General features: G+C 43.0%; 1 protein-coding gene across 1 annotated transcript in view; it reads right to left on the bottom strand.

Moving 5' to 3' along the window:
* Positions 1-19057, bottom strand: part of SLC15A1 (solute carrier family 15 member 1) — a 42875-nt gene extending 23818 nt beyond the window's left edge. Inside the window, 14 exon segments of the mRNA XM_054529356.2 lie at positions 1196-1277; positions 2074-2162; positions 2244-2276; positions 2369-2413; positions 4369-4458; positions 5012-5098; positions 8399-8481; positions 11755-11838; positions 14064-14154; positions 14372-14471; positions 16480-16599; positions 18679-18820; positions 18924-19014; positions 19016-19057. Coding sequence (XP_054385331.2) covers positions 1196-1277; positions 2074-2162; positions 2244-2276; positions 2369-2413; positions 4369-4458; positions 5012-5098; positions 8399-8481; positions 11755-11838; positions 14064-14154; positions 14372-14471; positions 16480-16599; positions 18679-18820; positions 18924-19014; positions 19016-19057 — 1179 coding nt within the window.
* Between the last annotated feature and the right edge of the window lie 1404 nt (positions 19058-20461).

Here is a 20461-nt window from a genome sequence, read left to right on the forward strand (position 1 = left end):
TGTAAGATGAAGAGTTCTGAAGGTTGACTGCACAACAATGGAAAGGTACTTAACGCTACTAAACTGTACACTTAAAAATGGTTAATATGTGACCGGGCATGGGGGCTCATGCCTGTAATGCCAGGACTTTGGGAGGCTGAGGTGGGAGGATTGATTACCAGCCTGAGCAACATAGGGGGACCCTGGCTCTACAAAAAAATTTTAATAAATTAGTCAAGTGTGGTGGTGCATGCCTACAGTCCTAGCTACTCAGGAGGCTGAGGTGGGAGGATCGCTTGAGCCCAGGAGGTATGGCTGCAGTAAGCATGATTGCACCACCGCACTCTAGCAGCCTAGGCGACAGTGTGAGACCCTGTTTTAAAAAATTAAAAAAAAAAGAATACGGTAAATGTTATGTTATATATATATATATTTACTGCAATTAGCTTTTTTCAAATTTAAAGATATTAAAAGAGCTGCTCTGCCTGTGAAGTAGCCAGTCTTTATTCCTCTACTTTCTTAATAAACTTGCTTTCACTTAAAAATATAAACAAACAAAGATATTAAAAGAGAGAGAGGGGGGAAGGAAGGAACGAGAGAAAGTCAGAGAGAGAGGCAAAGAGAGGGAGGAAGTGGTGGGGGATGGTGGGGAGAGGGAAGAGACTCTTACCCACCACATAGCCCTGTTTCTAGGAGCTGATCTCAGACTACCAGCATTAGGAGTCTAGTTTAGCCCACTGCGAGTCCAATAGATGTGTGGATTAACTTAGAAACCAATCCTTTTTAGAAACACTAGAATTCAAAATACATTCTCACATCAAAAAGACCATTTACACACATTTGAACTGATGCTTGTTTGTAAGTGATGAACTTCTTTTAACCAGATCCCCTGGGACTTCAGATTGTGAAGGAACACGTTCTGTAAACTTCTTTTCCATTATAAAAACCTTATTATAAATGCAAGCTACTTACGTAAGCCTTTTTCCCCTACTGAAGCCCACCCACTTTACCCTCACACCCATGGTGCCCCCCACTGCCCACAGCTCCAGGGCTCAGTTTACAGAGAAAGACCTTGGCCTCCCCTAATCCTCGTCATCCTGAAGAAAGAAGATTCTGAATGCTCCACCTAAATCCACCAGGAAAGGACATGGGAGAACCAGGGCACAACTCACATCGATTTCCACCTGCACGATGGCAGAACCAGGGGACAACTCACATCGATTTCCATCTGCACGATGGCAGCTACCACAAAGGCCATGGACGCCAGGAACATGCCAATTGTCATCTTCTTCAAGGAGCTGATGGGACAAGAGAAGAGTGACTCTCAACCAGTCTCACATAGATGAGCTAATCTAAACCCCCACCCCCACCATCCCCCCAACAAAACTAAATTCCCTCCAAAAACATGGGCTTGAAAGCACCTCTCCCCGTCTTGGTCATGGATTCATGAGGATTCAAGGAGGATAAGTGGAATATAGCTTCTTGTTTGCATATTTACTTTTTTTTTTTTTGAGACAGAGTCTCTTTCTGTCACCCCGACTGGAGTGCAGTGGCACAATCTCAGCTCACTGCAACCTCTGCCTCCTAGGTTCAAGCAATTCTCATGTCTCAGCCTCCAATGTAGCTGGGATTACAGGTGAGTGCCACCACACAGCTAATTTTTTGTATTTTTAGTAGAGATGGGGATTTGCCATGTTGGCCAGGCTGGTCTCGAACTCCTGACCTCAAACGGTCTGCCTGCCTTGGCCTCCCAAAGTGCTGGAATTACAGGCGTGAGCCACTGTGCCTGGCCTGTATATTTACATTAATTTCTAGGAACTATAATTCAGGTGATACTCCAGATTACAATGACCATTCCTATCATCTGCATAGAGAAGAAAGCCTTGATTAAAGCCCTTTTCAGGCTTCAGTCACAGCATTTTTATTTTAAAGAACATTTTCAGAAACATCAGCACACGAACATTTGTTTTCTTCATTCTTCAAAACCCTATCCTCTAGGCGAGGTTGCAGGAAGGGCTGCAGGCTGAGCACAGCCCATCTGCAAAGCCCTGGGACCAAGGGAGCCTCAACCAACCCAACCCATCCGTCACCTACGTGAAATTGAAGCCACATTTTGCAATGAGAGGGTAGAGCACAGCATCGAAGATCGGGACCATGATCACGATCAGGATGGCGTTCACGGTCTGCAGAGGAAGTGGAGGAGAAATGTTAAGCTTGTCTCAAAGACGACTCTGATCCCTGAAAGCAACTTACATGTCTTCTACCTGCATCTGATCGGGCTGAATTTCAAGAGCTCCCTAAAAAGAGAGGAAAACGACCTCAGTGAAAAATGTCATGAAAGGGAAGAAGAAAGGGGACAAAGAAACTAAAACAAAGGAGTCAAACTTACGATTTTCCCGGACATAGTTGTTGCCTGCAGTGTCCACCTGGAGCCCTTAAAAATGAATAAATTTGCTGTATTATTTGGGGATGCGGGTTTTTAAAATTCTACAAGTCAATGGTGAGTCTTTTCCAAATCAGGAATGAGGTCTGACATGTTGCGGGATTTAAAGTTGTTTTAAACATCAAGTTAATCTCCCAGCTCTATTATAATACTAGGTCAAAAGAAACAGGTTGCATTTCTAGTGTACGAGTGAACACAATATGGAGTCCTCCAACCCCTCCTGAAGCTGCACAAAGCACTACCCTGAGATGAAGCTATCCCTAGGAAATACAAAAATGCATTTCTGAGGCTCATTGGAAAGCATGGCATCGTCTGCAAGGTGAAAACAGCTGTGTACATTGCGGATGGTCCATATTCAATGTCATCTAAGATTCAAAAATATTATTGTTAACAGACATTTTGACAGTCTAGGCTGGCTCCACCTAGATCTCCATCAAGAGAATGGTGGATTTATACCTGGGCAGCCCCTTTACAGTCAACCTATTTCACAGTGAAAGAGGACCCAGGACTGTGCAGGTAAATATGATTATGTCCATGGAAGACTAAACATGTAAATGCTTCCGTATGTATCCATCAACTCCACTAGAAAGACAACATAGAAAGTCAGGAAATTGGCCAGGTGCAGTGGCTCACACCTATAATCCCAGCGCTTTGGGAGGCCAAGGCATGTGGATCACCTGAGGTTAGGAGTTGGCGACCAGCCTGGTCAACACAGCAAAACCCCATCTCTACTAAAAATTAGCCAGGTGTGGTGGCAGGTGCCTGTAATCTCAGCTGCTCAGGAGGCAGAGGCAGGAGAATCGCTTGAACTTGGTAAGTGGAGGTTGCAGTGAGCCAAGATCGTGCCACTGTACTCCAGCTTGGGCGACAGAGTGAGACCCTGTCTCAAGGAAAAAAAAAAAAAAAAGAAATCTACCCCTGTTTGAGTTCTTCATACAGGCCAGTCACGGAGTACCTTATGGATGCTCTCACACTGGACCCTCACAGCCTTGCGGAGGGTGATGATTAGCACTCTTTGGGAAGTGTTAAGAGTTATTACAGTGACTCGAGTCTCACAGCTACAGCTACCAGGTGAGGAGTGTTTCCAGAGCAAGCCTCATTCCAGGGACCAGCTCCGATCCGCATGCAGCGCTGCCTCCTGGGTCCGTCTGACACATCTCAAACTCCTGCTTTCAAATGAGGAGATGAATGTGTACACTCACATTTCTCCCAAGCAATGGTTTATCCCTATCATCATCCTCCCTGCTCAAACCGCATGTGTTCATAAATTTTTTTAACTCCAGTTTCTAAGAGAAACAATATCTATTTTTTTGTTCTGTAAACCAGGATTGATCTTTAAAAAGAAACACCATCCGATTGCTTTGGTTACTGAGCCCCATGCACTGAGTTGTCTAACACGATTGTGAAAAATTCCTGGGTATGTGTCTAAGGGCTGTGGTAGAAAGAGACAACAGGTCACCTGCCAGGTTCTAGGTCCCTGCTTGGAGAGGAGTCATTTTTCACCCCAGGATGGTACTTCTAGCCCAAGCATTCCATTTACAGTGGAAGAGATCAAGTCCCTCTCCATTTATGTGTGGACTCCATAAAAGGCAATGTATGTTGTTACCACACTGTACTGGTAGGAAAACAAACTCTTGACTCTCAGTTTTGATTGGAAGAGTCCTGGACGAAATCTTTCCCAAGGCTACTTGACTTGACCTCATCTAATTGTCTTCATTGTTTAGCAACAGAAATGTGGATAGAACCACCTAGAATTGCTTTTGTTTTTGTTTTGTTTTGATTTTTACAATAAACTCAATGTGATCTAACAATTAAACAAGTGAAATATAAATGAGAAACTGGAAGAGAACTTTTTAGGTGTGAAATACGAAGTGAGCCTTGGTACCTGGCAGTGCGGGATGTACGCTTGCTCTGTGAAGAGGAGCGGAAGCAGAGTTTCACATTACCTGCTGGTCAAACAAGGCCCAGAACATTGGGAGTGGAATATACAGGAACATCACCCTCGTAACCATCTTAATTTGGGAGATGAGCCGCTCCTGTAGTTGGAGTGGGGAAGGGACAAATCAGCCACACCCTGTGTCCTGTGCCACTCACGGCTTGCAGGTGCTGCTGAGTTTCAGTGGAGACACAGATATTTGCATCTAGAGACAAGCTGGGAGGTGATTAATCCAAAACATACTGCCGCAGTTTTCTTTAGAAAATCGAAAATGTCTAAACTATTTAAAATATGAGTGAAAACGTCTATTTAGGAGGTAAATTATGTGCATTTACTAAATGTAAATCCCACCACCTCCGTCACTACTGCTTGACTCTCCTATATTCAAACTAAGGTTATGTGATCCCAATTACATATAATTAATGCCAGATTATACCAAATGAAAAACTATGAAAAGGTAATATTATTTCCAGATCTATTTATCAAGTTCTTTCAATTAAAAAATGCACTCATGCATAGTTTTATTTAATATGCTATAAAGGTTCAGAAGGTATCATTGATCATTTTGTCCATGTAACCTTAATCTGAATTGAGATTTCGGGTGTTCACTTCCTGGGGGAATCAGGGTCATTGTAGCAATGACAGTTACTTACATCGTATTTCTCTTTAGCCCAGTCCAGCCAGTGCTCCCTCTTGGGAAATGCCTTACTCCGATGCCTAAATCTATTTTTGATGGCAAACTGAAGGAAGGAAGAAAAACCAAATTTCAAAACAGGACCAACAACTTTGTCAGGGAAGCACATTTCAATTAAACTACCTTTAGTAGAAAAATATACTTGTGAGAAAAGCAAAATATACAATTGTATCTACTAGTATATGAGCACTTATTTCTATTAATAGTCTCTTTCCAACTAAGAGCATTTGAGTTGGGGTGAACAGAATTAAGCTGTGTCCACTTTACTCTCCAGATCCTCTAGAGAAGCACGCCCACTAGAAATACAACACGTGTTTGCAATTTAAGTTTTCTAGTAGCCCTGTTAAAAAGTGAAACAGGTGAAATTCATTATACATACGTTTATATAACATGATAAACCCCACTATGATTTTAATAGGTAATCAATATTTAAAAATTAATAAGAATTTTTACCTTCTTCTTCCATATTGTCTTCAAAATCCAGAGAATATTTTACACTTATGACATAATCTCAGTTTATTTGTTTGTTTTTGAGACAAGGTCTTGCTCTGTCGCCTAGGCTGGAATACAGTGGCACTGTCTTGGCTCACTGGAGCCTTGACCTCCCAGGCTCAAGTGATCCTCTCAGCTCGGCCTCTCATGTAGCTGGGACCACGGGTATGTACCACCACGCCTGGCTAATTTTTTGATTTTTTTTTTTTAATGGAGACAGGGTTTTGCCATTTTGTCCAGGCTGGTCTCAAACTCCTGAGCTCAGGCGATCCACTTGCCTCAGCCTCCCAAAGTGCTGGGGTGGCATGAGCCACCATGCCCAGCCAGCATATCTCAATTTGGATGCTAGATTTTTATTAGAAATACTTGATCTGTATTTAGGTTTTATAAAGTTTGTGTTTGAAAAACCAGATTTACACACTAAGTTGTTTCAAACATACTTAAAAGTCTTCCAATAACTGAACTGAGTATTAGTTTTTAAGAGTAAGAACACGCTACAGAGAAATACATTTATTAAAAAATTAAGGCTATAGGGAAACATATTTTAAGATATAATAACAGGTCAGAAAAATACGATGCCCTACCCATCATAAAATTAGGGGCCACTAAGATTCCTTGTTAGTGTTGTTTAGGAAAAAGGCCTTTGGGAAGAGCAAAGTGCATTTGCAATGACTTAGCAAGAGGTGAGGCTGGTGGAGGCTGGAGGCATGAGTGTGATCGAAAGGCAGTAAGTTGGCCAGGCGCGGTGGCTCACAGCTGTAATCCCAGCACTTCGGGAGGCTGAGGTGGGCGGATCACTTGAGACTAGGAGTTCAAGACCATCCTAGCCAACATAGCAAAACCCCGTCCCTACTAAAAATACAAAAATTAGCTGGGCGTGGTAGTGTACATCTATAGTCTCTATTTGGGAGGCTGAGGCTGAGGCAGGATAATTGCTTAAATCTGGGAGATGGAGGTTGCCGTGAGCCGAGATCGTGCTACTACACTCTAGCCTGGGTGTCAGAGTGAGACTCTGTCTCAAAAAGGAAAAAAAGGAAAAGAAAAGAAAAGAAAAGCAGTAAGTCAAAGCTATAGGCTGACTTTAGGATACTTCGCAATATAGTTCTCATGACTCTAAATAGCTTGAAGTTGTTCTTCTGGAGTTTGAACTAAGTTGTCAATGACTTGTTACGGAAGGACTTGGATGGGTAATTGGTAAGGTCCCCTCTTTGCTTGGAAAAAGCTTTTTGGTGGGAACAGGTCTAATGTGAGAAGAAAAGAGTATAGCTGCCCTTGAAGGGATTTTTTTGACAGGGAGAGGGCACATTTATTTCAAAAAGTGAAATACGGCACAATACAACAATCTAATAGTACAATACAATTGAAATATAATACAATAATCCCAGCACTTTGGGAGGCTGAGGCGGGCGGATCACCTGAGGTCAGGGGTTTGAGACCAACCTGGCCAACATGGCAAACCCTGTCTCTACAGAAACAGAAAACTTAGCAAGGTGTGGTGGTGTGTGCCTGTAGTCCCAGCTACTTGGTAGGCCGAGGCAGGAGAATCGCTTAAATCAGGAGGCACAGGTTGCAGTGAGCTGAGAGTGCACCACTGCACTCCAGCCTGGGCGACAGAGCAAGACTCCATCTCAAAAAAAACAAACAAAAAAATGAAATATAATACAATAATCTAATGCAGTAAGGCCAGGTAAGATAAAGTAAGTGATCTAAAATTATCTTAAGGCTGCCTTTTCATCCAAAAGATTCACACATGTGGGGTTTTTTTTTAATAAATGACACATTTACCTCCAGTTATACAACATATACAGTATGTTCACTAAAAAAATGGGGAGTGTATAAGAAAAAAATTATTTGATTCCATTATCTAAGGATTCCTACTCTCAACATTTATTTCCCACCCATAAATGTACGTGTATATACATATACTATGGAGGTGCTTATGGAAGAAACCATATTCTGCACATTCCTATCACCAAATATTCTTTAAAAACAAGACTGCTCCTGGCTGCATGCTATGCCAGAGATGAACTGTAAGTTCAGCACCATCTTCCTATTTGCAGCAATTTGTGGGCTTACATTTTTGCTATTATAAGTATTACAATGATAATCTTTGTATGTGAGTCTGTGTTCACTTTAAAAATTTTTTTCTTACTCTAGTTTTGTTTTGAGGCGGAGTCTCCCTCTGTCGCCCAGGCTGGAGTGCAATGGCATAATCTCAGCTCACTGCAACCTCTGCCTCCCAGGTTCAAGTAATTCTCCTGCCTCAGCCTCCCGAGTAGCTGGGATTACAGGCACCTGCCACCATGCCTCGCTGATTTTTGTATTTTTAATAGAGACAGGGTTTCGCCATGTTGGCCAGGCTGGCCTCAAAACTCCTGATCTCAAGTGATCTGCCCACCTCGGCCTCCCAAAGTGTTGGGACTATGGGCGTGAGCCACAATGCCTAGCCTATTTTCTTACTCTTAATTCTTGAAAGCAGCATGACTGACTTCAAGCATCTGAACACCTGAGATTCTTGCTACACATTGCCAAATTGAGCCTCCCCGTTTTTGATTCACTGCTCCCTGGAAAACCTCAAGCGCTGTTCTGCCATTTTGACAGATGAAGAGTCACTTTGATTTGCTTTTCTTTGACCATTGATCTTATTTTAAAAGCTCAAGAGCCATTTCCATTCCTCCCTTATTACCTTCTGTTTGTGTCTTTTTCCATTTAGAAGAAACTGCAATTTATTGAAATAGTTAAGAACACTAAAAATATATTTAAAGGAAAGTCAAAGCTTAAATTTTAATTTAAAGGAAGTAGAAGGTTCTGAGGTTGTTAAACGGCCTTGAGAAAGAGCAGCTGAGATACTTACACCGATGCACTTGGCCACTTTACCCATGATGTTGCCCTGTGGCTTGAACTTCTTGTACATCCCACTGCCAAGGACAAACACAACTAGACAGGGCAGAAGAAGACATGTCAGCAAAGCATGTGCCTGAGCGACCTGTGGCCTAGAGAGATGCACCTTTATTTGAGTTAGAACTTTGTTTTGGGATAATGGGATTACTTATGGAATGGGTTTATCTTCCAACCTCACAGTTTAGAAAGTGCGTTTAACCCTCACAATCCACAAAAACCTCTGAGTAACGTTATGTTTGTGTTCTAACAGGCAACCTGTAAGCCTAATATCATCTACTTTCCATAACTTAAGGTAGCTCACGTACACTCAACACAGCTATTTAAGCACAAGTTCTATCTCTATTTAAAGGGAGACAAAAGGAATCAGTACTTTCATATAACACATTAATGTACTATTCTACTAAGACAATAAATGGGGCCAGGCACAGTGGCTCAAGCCTGCAATCCCAGCACTTTGAGAGGCCGAGATGGGTGGATCACTTGAGGTCAGGAGTTTGAGACCAGCCTGACCAACATGGTGAAAACCAGTCTCTACTAAAAACACAAAAATTAGCTTGGTGTGGGGATGGGCACCTGTAATCCCAGCTACTTGGGAGGCTAAGGCAGGAGAAGTGCTTGAACCCAGGATGTAGAGGTTGCAGTGAAATGAGATCGTGTCACTGTACTCCAGTCTGGGTGACAGAGTGAAACTCCATATCAAAATAATAAGAATAAATGGAGCTGTAATCTTCTGAATGCAATGGGAAGAAAAACCTTTTTCTTTCTCTTTTTAATATTCAGGAAAAAAGAATTAATCTTAATCATATGTGGCAGAAATTTTTTCTGTGGTCACTGTACAGAAGCAGTTAAAATTAATTGCATCTGCAGCTACAGTTTTACAAAAGTTAGAAGCACCTTTTCAATGAGCTCATTCTTCCACGGACCTTTTCGGCAAGTCTTATTGTGAAAATAACTTAGAAAAAAACCATTCTGGGGCTGAGTGTGGCAGCTCATGTCTGTAATCCCAGCATTTTGGGAGGCCAAGGCAGGAGGATCACTTGAGACCAGTAGTTCAAGAGCAGCCTGGGCAACATAGTGAGATCCTATCTCTATCATCTTATTAAAAAATTTTTAAAAATTTAAAGCGTTGTTGCAAGAGTCTCTGAAAACATAGTCCATATACTAGGATTTCTGATTATCCAATACCACAGTTCAATAATTTAAAAACAGTGATAGATAGCTTGAATTCTACTTATTTTTCTCAATTAAGAGGGTCTGAGATTTTTGACAGGTGCTAGCTCCAAGTATGTGCCTATACTATAGATGTTCTTTATAGCTGATGAAAGAGATGTTTACTTATATTCTTGCCCAATGTCAACCTTTCTGAATGCAGACATGGATGGTAAAGATGTCTAAGAGATTGAGTCTATGTTTTCTTTTACCACTAATATTTAATCTTTAAGCTTCTGATTAACTGAAGCCTAATTCAAGCACAGGAATTTCTAGAGGTGGTGTTGACACATCGGATTTGGCCTGTTCTCAATTCCTCCAGAAGAAAAAGCATAATCTTTGATAGAGGAATGACTTGTACAGATGAAATGAGAATGTACCTAATGTGCTTAATACAGTGTCTGGTGTAAAGCAAGACTTTTGGAAATGCTCTCTGTCTCCTGCCAAGAATTAGAGAGGAAGAGGTATCAATGAGCCTGCTAGGGGACGGTGGCATTATGGGAAGAACCATGGAAGAAAAGATACATTAAAAAGAGGAGAATACTGAGCTCTCACCTAAATGAAAGGGGAAAGCTAAATTGCTACACTGTGAGCAAAAGAGATTTAAAATGGTCCTATTCCATGCACTACTAAGATCTGAAAACAAAAATTGGAGAGAGAGAGATGTGATTGTCAGCTGAGCAAAGCTGATGACAACCTCATTTGAGTGGGAGAAGGGGCTCTGAAGAGTTGAGGTGGCCACTGGGCTCTTTTCTTTCTGCACCGTTCTTGGCCACCTTCCACATCCAACCATCCCATGTAGAAAACGCCACCTTTCCTAAAAGCTAATGCCAAGAACTAATGTACCAATGAATGCCTCGAATAGACATATATGTTCTATCCAGTGGGAAAGAATTCTAGTAGAAACATATGGGGGTGGGGGTGATACTAGTTCGGTGCAAAAGTTATTGCGGTTTTTGCCATTACTTTTAATGGCAAGAGCTGCAATTACTTTTGCACCAACCTAACCGATTATGGAAATGTAGATGTTCATTGGAGTGTTTCAATGGCAACTGAACCAGGCTGCCATTTCTTCAAGCAAGTTATAGATAAGTACCTGTTGACAAGAACAGAAGCTTTTAGCCTTGGGTTCAGCTAATCCAGCAGATTCTATCACCTTCATCTTTTTTTTTTTTTTTTGAGACAGGGTCTTGCTAATCCAGGTTGCAGTGTTGTGGTGCAATCATGGCTCACTGCAGCCTCGACCTCCCAGGCTCAAGCAATCCTCCCACTTAAGCTTCCAGAGTAGCTGGGACTACAGGTGTAAGCCACAGCACTCAGCTAATTAAAAAAACAAACAAACAAAACAAACAAACAAAAACAACAAAAAAACCATCCAGGCATGGTGTCTCATGCCTGTAATTCCAGCACTTTGGGAGGCTGAGGTGGGTGGATCACCTGAGGTCAGGTGTTCGAGACCAGCCCGGCCAGCATGGTGAAATCCTGTTGCTACTAAAAATACAAAAATTAGCTGTGCGTGGTGGCGGGAGCCTGTAATCTCAACTACTTGGGAGGCTGAGGCAGGAGAATCGCTTGAACCCAGGAGGCGGAGGTTGCAGTGAGCTGAGATCACACCATTGCACTCCAGCCTGGGTGACAAGAGCAAGACTCTGTCTTTTTTTTGTTTGTTTTAGAGATAGGGTCTCTCTCTGTTGCCTAGGCTGGTCTTGAACTCCAGGCTGGTCTTGAACTCCAGGCTGGTCTTGAACTCAAGGGATCCCCCTGCCTTGGCCTCCCAAAGTGCTGGGATTATGGGCATGAGTGACCATGCTGGGCCTCTCTCACCTTCATCTTAATCTGCCTAAATAGTATTACACCTTTCAATGACCAACTCAGTTGGTTCCTTTTCCTGTAATCCTGTTTTTGATCCTATTCCCTCAGAATTGATGTGCCAATCCTACTTTCTTTGAATACTTAGAGCATGTTTAACATCTGATGCCAATTCTTCTCACTACTTTTTGTTGCCACTTGTTACATGCACTTTGAAAAATTAGTCACATTCATTCATGTAGGGCCTGACCTGGTCCTAGGCTTCTATTAATTCAACCGATTTCCACTTACTCAGGGCTACAGCCATGAGAGCAGCAGGAACCCCAAAGGCCAGTGGGTAACAAGCTTGTTTACTGTGAATTCCACACTGTTGAACTGGGGAGAAATGACAAGACTAAAATTATTATGGCATTGGTAACGAGCATGTAGTTCCCATTTGTAAAGATCCCTCACTGATAATTACATATTGCTTTCACGTGCTGTTGTAGACATATCCATTTGCCTCACTGACATAATTGCCAGCTAAGCAAGGCAGCAGTGAAGCAGGAGGAGCAGGAGATGGAAACCAGTTCTAATCTCAGCCCTTAAATAGATGGGTGTTCCCGGCTTGGCCAAAATCAGTGGCCCCCTCTTGGTTCTGTGGATTTTCTTTGCGGGGGAGATAAAGATGACCTGGATACACTAACTTGATTATATGGGACTCAGTAAATCAAAAGTACACTGGAAAACCAATATTACATGTTCCTGAATTCATGCCAATCAGGTAGCAATTCGATGACCTAGGGCAGGGGTTGGCACACTTTTCTGTGAAGGGCCCAACAGTAAATATTTCAGGCTTTGTGAACCATTGGTCTCTGTCAACTACTCAACCCCACATTTGCAGGGAAAATCAACTGTAGACAATACATCAATGAATGGTCTTGCCCAGATTTCGGGATTCAGCCCATGGGCCACAGTTTGGCAACGTCTGACCAACAGCTATTTTAGCTTTGAAATCCCAGGATTTATATATATATATATAAAATATATATAAAAATGTATAAAATATATACATAAAATATATATATTAAATAAATATTTAATTTTATATTAATTTTAAAAAATTATTTAAAAAGTAAGCCTTTGTAAGAAGTCATAGAGATTCCTAGAAATCCTTTCCATGGAATGCTGGAGCCTCCAGGCATGATCTGATGCTATCAGGGTTTTGCTTTGGTTCAGCTATCTCACAATTCGGGAGAGAAAGAAGTTAACTAGCAGAAGTGACAGTCATGCAAATGTTTCCTGTTCATGGCAAGAAATAATTTTCCCCCTATAAGGAATAGAAATTCGTTAGTCAAATCTTTATTTGAACTGATTCGTTATCAACTAATTAACAAGTTACATAAAATTTTTGTCACATGTTCACTTTATATTTGTATGAGAGTCATTAATTTCCTTTTAAAAAATTATCCTTTAACAGATTCTATAATTTAAATATGCACCCTCTAGTAGAACCTAGAGGTGGGAGAGGTGAGCGAACAGGACCCAGGAATAAAAGCTGTTACATTTTTATACAAAACAAGTTGGAATAAAACAAGTTGAAATGGGGTTTGTCTGTCATCTTCAAACCACTATGCTGTGCAGGAATACATAAACCCCCCTGAAATCTTTATTTCATAATCTAATCTGATTCAAATGTGGACAGGATGGTCTTGTTAGTTTGTCACCAGTAACACCACATATTCCCTTTCACGTGGGAAATTCACAAACTCTCAATGGAGCATTAGCAAGCACAAACCTCTGGTAGTTACTGACACTGTCCCATTCTCTCTATCTGAGCAGTTCTTTTGGAAATACTTGAGATGATGGGAAAGCAAAGAAAAAAACTTTGCCTTGGCCGGGCGTGGTGGCTCACACCTGTAATCCCAGCACTTTGGGAGGCCACGGCAGGCAGATCACGAGGTCAGGAGATCCAGACCATCCTAGCTAACACAGTGAAATCCCGTCTCCATTAAAAAAAAAAAAAAATTAACTGGGTGTGGTGGCGGGCACCTGTAGTCCCAGCTACTCAGGAGGCTGAGGCAGGAGAATTGCTTGAACCCAGGAGGCGGAGGTTGCAGTGAGCCAAGATCACGCCACTGCACTCCAGCTTGGGCGACAGAGCAAGACTCCTTCTAAAAACAAAACAAAACAAACAAAAAAATCAAAACAATTTTTCCCAGTAAACTCTTCCTAAGTCACAGAAATATTACTGGGGAGCAAAGCTTGAAGGCTAAAATGGCAGCTATGGCCACCAGCTTGGCTTCCAAGGCACCTCTCTTGCCTCTTACCTCTTACCATGAGCACGACTTTGCATGAATAACAGTTTAGGAAGATGGATGCCCATGCTAAGGATGGCTTAGACTCTCCAGTGGTCACTGGGATAAGGGATTTAAATAAGATGAAAAGGAGGTGAAACTCACAGGGATGGAAGCACTTACTCCAGATTCCAACGTGCATCCCAGCATGTAGCTGACAGCTAGAAAACAGGGGAGAAGGGAAGAACAGAACAAAACAAAGAAGACATGGACTTAGCCTTACTGAAAAAAGACCAACAGAAGTTTCTTTCAGGTATCTCTTACCTCTGAGCATAGGAGTGATGATCGTGGAAAGCAAACTTCCAGCATTAATGGCCAAGTAAAAGATGGAAAAAAATCTGTTTCTTTGTTTTTCCTGCAATGAAAAGGAGAAAGTAAGATGACTTTGGCTATCAATCAACTGAGCAGAGGGAGCTGATGATCTCATTTTACTACTAACTTAGTTTTGGTTGGTATCTTACTTTCTAACGTACTTAAAAAGAATCCGATGGAGAACAGACTTTGTGCCCGTGGCCTCTGACTCCTGGATGTGTAGTTCATTCACGTGGGCTCTGGGGAGGCCCTACTCTTACCTGGCCCTCTTCAAACTGATCTCCGCCAAATGCAGACACGCAGGGTTTGATTCCTCCAGTCCCGAGAGCTATCAGGGCCAGGCCGATCATGGACAGCACCCTGGGAAAGACAGGGTGTTAGGGCCAACACGGCAGATCCTCACAAGTAGAAAGCCTTCTCTTTTCCCCAGTTTCCCTCAGCGGGCCCAGCACAGTGACACACATAGAGAAGAAGACAATCTCGCGGGAAGCCAGCTCACAGGAATGCGCATGATAGCCAAATGCAAACTTGAACTCATGGGCCTTCAAACCCTGTCCCCATCTAATAATTTACCATCTAGAAAACATAAAACAGTAGCTCGCGAGCTGAGCAAAGCCTTAGGTTTGGGATTCTTTTGTAGCTTTATTGTTTCCAGTAAAAGAGAGGATAAATGAAATGTTATTGAACAAATATAAGCATTGTGTCTGGTACAGTCATAACCGACTCATAATAGTCATTAAGTAACATTGGAAAACATGATTTCATTGCAAAGCAGAATATCAGGTTAGGTAGTATGATCTCAGTGTGTTTACAAGGTACAGAAAACTGGAAGAAAATAGACTAAAAGGTTTATTGTCATGTCTAGATGGTGGGATTAAGGGTTATTTAATTTACTCTTGTATTTTCTAGGTTATTGCTAAGTATTTTAACTCCTGAATTGAAAAAAAAATTTCATAGAATTTATTAACCCTCACTTTGTAGTTTTATTAAATTTACAGGTAGGTACTACAAATTTCTGGTTTTATAGGCATGTATCTCATATCTTCTTGGTTGCAAATGTTGCTTTTAAACACTTGAAAAATTTTATGAGACAGATAAAGTCAAGGAAAATATTGCACAGATAAAGAATTCTTTAAAAATCATGCTTCCTGAACCAATCTTCTTGAATTGGCTGGCCAAATCACCCCTTTAATCTTGTCTGCCTCTTAATACAAGTTGCATTTAATGTTGTCAATCTAAGCATTTTAAAAGACAACAAAAACACAGCCAACTGAATATTATATACAATTTGCTCTTGTGAGAATTTTAGGTGTGCTCCAATACGAACTCCATGAAATGAAAAATGAAAAGGTAAGATTTCTTGAGCACTGATCACTTGTCAGGCAGTGTTCTAGGTGCTTTACTTGGATTAACCCACGACAGTCCTACACGAAGTAGGTACTATTACAAACAAGGAAACTGAGGCACAGAGGTTAAGAAACTTGCTCAAGCTCACACAACTAGGAAAGGGCACAGCCAGAATCTGGCTCCAAAGTCCATGTTCTTAATTGATATTACAGATTAGAAAACTGAGGCGCAGAGAAGAGCACCTTCCCAAGACCATAGAGCTGCTCTGTGGGAGGGCTCACAGCCGCTCCCTCCACCGACACAGTTCCCTCTGGGCACCAAGAGTGTTGCATCAAGAGATCCAGTCTGGACAGCAGTCTGATCAACTGATAAGCCAGCAGTGCAGGGATTGCCGATACTAATTTGAGTTTCCATTCTTCTTTCCCAGCTCATTAGATAGTTTACTTACAGATCAAAGAACTGAAGCACAAAAACAGGAAACTAAATAAATCTCTACAACTAGTCTACTAGGCCAGACTGCAGTGAAGCAAGATTAATCCAGCACATGAGCATTTATCAATAACACCTGCCATCCAGAGCCCAGCACAAAGGGCTGGAACAAATATTTATGAAACGGGATTATTGAAAAATAGGCAGAAGTGTGGTACAAAACAGAAAACCAAAGGTCCTGGAGTCCTGAGGACACCTGGCGGTGTGAAGCATCAAGGTCTGTGGGACTTTATATCCCTCCAGGGTAGGTCAAGACCAACATGAATCCCCTGCCCACTGACTGTACCCCACATGAGATATAACGGCCCGTAACAGTTGAGCCTCAGAGTGAGCAACGCCTCCAGACAACTGTTAGGGTGGTGACATCCTGAAGACCCAGCTCAATCCATTTGCTAGCCTTCTCCATGCTGCCAAAGGGGAGGAAAAACCTCCTTATGCTCATAGTGAAGTTCAAGGAAAAAGACGAAGACTTAAGGCATCAAACGAGCACGAGGTGGGAAGGTGATGGGGGCAGCAGTGAGCACCAACTCACACGTGTACAGAAAGGCTGTCGGGGGTGCCATCATGGTTGTGGTCTGTGAGGTCATTAATGGAGCTTACTGAGATGACTGCTTGTCCAATTGTGTAGACAATGGAGAGCGACACAATGGTCCTGTGTTTCCAAAAGTTAAGAGAATCCAAGTTAATTGCACAATAGCCATCCACTTCTGACTCCACCACAAAAGATGCCCTCTTTGAAAGCTTTCAAGAGCCCAATCCTGAATACGCTTATTTCTCGAACTTGAGTAACACTGTTAACTCTCAGGAAGGCACATGGGCAAAAAGAATAGAACAAAGTTTTGGGCTAGGCATGGTGGCTCATGCCTGTAATCCCAGCACTTTGGGAGGCCAAAGCAGGAGGACTGCTTGAGCTCAGGAGTTCGACACCAGCCTGGGCAACACAGCAAGACCCCATCTCAACACAAAAATAAAATATTAGCCAGGTGTGGTGGTGCATGCCTGTGGTCCTAGCTGCTCAGGAGGCTGAGGTGGGAGGATCACTTGAGTCCAGGAGGTTGAAGCTGCAGTGAGCCATGATTGCACTACTGCACTCCAGCCTGGGTGACAGAGTGAGACCCTGTCTCTTAAAAAAAAATTAACAAAATTTTGGCCAGAGGGCCAGGAGAGGGGAAAGATCCGCCTCCTGGGTTCATGACATTCTCCTGCCTTGGCCTCCCGAGTAGCTGGGACTACAGGGGCCCGCCACCACGCTTGGCTAATCTTTTGTATTTTTTAGTAGAGATGGGGTTTCACCGTGTTAGCCAGGATGGTCTCCATCTCCTGACCTTGGGATCCGCCCACCTCAGCCTCCCAAAGTGCTGGGATTACAGGCATGAGCCGCCGCACCCGGCCTATATTTTTAAACAGTGAGAATTACTTATCTTCTGATTGGTAATGATATTTGGCCAGGAAGTAGACCTTTGGTAATTTTTGTAGAATTCTTTAGAGGTAGTGATTCTTCTTTCTTCTACCCATGCTACAGTTTGATTATCTGTCTCCTGCAAACCTCAAGCTGAAATGTGATCCCAGTGTTGGAAGTGGGGCCTGGTGGGAGATGTTTGGGACACTGGGGCAGATCCCTCATGAATGGCTTGGTGCTGTCCTCATGGTCATGAGTGAGTTCCTGCAAGAGCTAGTTGTTGAAAAGAGCCTGACACTTCCCTCCTCTCTCTCTCTCGCTTCCCCTCTGGCTATGTGATCTCTGCACATGCCAGCTCTCCTTCACCTTCCTCCATGAATGGAAGCAGCCTGAGGCTTTCACCAGATGCTTGGTCTTCCAGCCAGCAGAATCATCAACCAAATATACCTTTTTCCTTTATAAATTCCCCAGCCTCAGGTATTCCTTTATAGCAACACAAGCGGACTAAGACAGCCCATGTCATTCCTTTGGCCTGGAAGAGCCTCTACTTCCTTCTTCATTAAGTCCCAGGAAAACTTTCCTGGCAACATCCCACTGGGTGTGCTCATGGAGCCCTTCCTGGAGGCTGGGTGACTTCTCTCCTTAGTGACCTCACACCATGTGACCTCAAGCAGCGTGAGCCCCTCAGCAGCCAGGGGGTATTTTAGAGAGTTTCTTCATTTCCCCAGACCTTAACTCCATGCCTCACACATCACTAATAATAGACAGTATCCCTGCTATTATGTCAAGATGAGACAAAGATGCTACATTTGTTTGCATTAGGGAAAAACAAAAACCTATAGATGCTGCTTGCAGTCATTAAATGTCAGGCACTGTGTTAGGCTCTAGGGACAGGATACTGAGCAGAAACAGAGCTGTAAATGCTCTCCTAAGGGTTTGTTTTTGTTTTTAATTTGTTTTTGAGACAGAGTCTTTTTCTGTCATCCAGGCTGGAGTGTAGTGATGTGATCACAGCTCACTGCAGCCTTGACCTCTGGGGCTCAAGTGGATCCTCCCACCTCAGCCTCCCAAATAGCTGGGGCCACAGGTGTATGCCACTATGCCTCGCTAATTTCTTTATATTTTGGTCTCACTATGTTGCCCAGGCTGGTTTCAAACTCCTGCCTCAGCCTCTCAAAGTGCTGGGATTACAGGTGTGAACCATACCACACCTGGCCTCTCCTAAGAGTTTCTGTTCCTTGATTCATCATTCCCAGATTCCACCATTCCCAACTACAAAACCTACATTTACTTTTTGGCTTGTTTGTGAACAAGAAATTTCCAGCCACTCACTTGAACTTTCCCAGCCACGAGTCGGCGATAAGAGCTCCAAGAATTGGCGTCAGGTAGCACAGAGCCACAAATGTATGGTAGATGGCGGTGGACAGGTTATCATCCCAGCTGATGAAATTTGTGAAGTACAGAATCAGGATTGCTTTTGCAGAGGGCAGGTGGAAGAGGAGGGGGAAACAAAGTTAGGACTGGTTATGGCCACTCCCGCTCTTCCCCGAAGGGTGAGAAACGGCCAATACAGTTACCTTTCATTCCATAGTAGGAAAATCTTTCACAAAACTCATTGACCACGATGAAGAAGATGCTCAGGGGATAACCAAAGAAACTCTGACAAAAAAGAAACAAGCACAGGATTGAAATACACCCCTCACTGGTCCATAGCCACAAAGGAGCACCAGTGGCATGAAAGGCAGCCAACGCAGATTCTGTAACTTACCAGTGACTGTCTAGAGCAGGAAACTAGCATTTAGTCATTTTATTCCCTACACTAATCCTTCCACATAGAGACAGCAATGGAATAAAGCATCCAGTGGTGTTGTTAGTCTGAGGAAGATTAGCCACAGCATTTCCTCAGGAGAGGACATCTCACATGGAAATCCGGGATCACACCCTCGCTGGTTCTAGATGTACACTACAGATCTGTTAGGTGAATGAACCCTTAGGGGTAAAACAGATGATAAAATTTACAAGATGAAGATATGTAGAGAATGAAAAAGGGTACTTACCCGTGATTTGGACTTTCCTAAAAGAAAAACAGAATCCCAATATTAAAGTCAAGCCATTACAATAGCTTTTGCTGTGTCTAAACTCAGAGCCTCTGACTTTTTAGGGTGGTCAGAGGGGCCATTCACCAAACAGCTCCAGCCCTCCCTGGGATCCCGGCCCCAGACTCGTGCTTCTTATCTGAGGTGGGGCCTGGAATCTGTATTTTCTTTTAAGAAGCTCCTCAGGCAATTCTCGTGTGCAGTGAAAATTGAGAAGCAGCAGCTCAGAGAATCAGGCCTACACCACTTCCTCCTGAAACACTTCAAAGGCTGCCCATTGGGATACAACCCACACATTCTAGCATGTTCTTCGGTATCTCACAAGTGTTTTGGTGGGGATTAAATTTCTGTAATATAAAATGCTTCTGAGTGCCTGACACACTGTGCACACTCAACCGCCACCTCCTATGGCTTGAGCCCTGCCTGCCAGGCTCACCCCATGATTTAAGTCTTGCCACCGATATTCCCTTCCCAAATCATCTCTGATGTGCCTACATCACCATACTGTAATGATGGGCAGTTTACATTTTTGCTTCCCTTCTGGATCAGGTTCTGCAAGTGGAAGAATCATGTGCCATCCATCACACCAACATCCCCACTTTCAACGTCCTGTACAATACCTACCACTGGTAGGGGGTTATGTCACAAGAATGAATGAGAAGAGCAGGAAGAAACAGCCTGAGAATACAAGGGAGCTGGTGCACATCAAGTCCAGTGGACTCTCCCATCTGCATCCTAGGAGAGCCTCATCCCCATCCCATCAGCACCTGCTCTTCTGTCTCCCTGGAATTTTGGCAAGAGCTGAGCTGTGCCCTTGTCTCTAGTCTTTACACCTCCTCACTCTGCTCCTACACAAACACATTGCTCTGTGTTCATCCATGTCTATCACACACTATGCTGTTTCCCACAGGGCATCCATCCCCTTCCCCCTCACTCACCCCGATTTCCTTAGAGTTCTTTGCTGCCAGGGCTCCCTGAACATGCTCTACCTCCATTAGGAATCTAGGAATCGGTGACCC

The sequence above is a fragment of the Pongo abelii genome, chromosome 14, assembly GCF_028885655.2.
Source record: "Pongo abelii isolate AG06213 chromosome 14, NHGRI_mPonAbe1-v2.0_pri, whole genome shotgun sequence".
In the NCBI taxonomy this organism is placed as follows: domain Eukaryota; kingdom Metazoa; phylum Chordata; class Mammalia; order Primates; family Hominidae; genus Pongo; species Pongo abelii.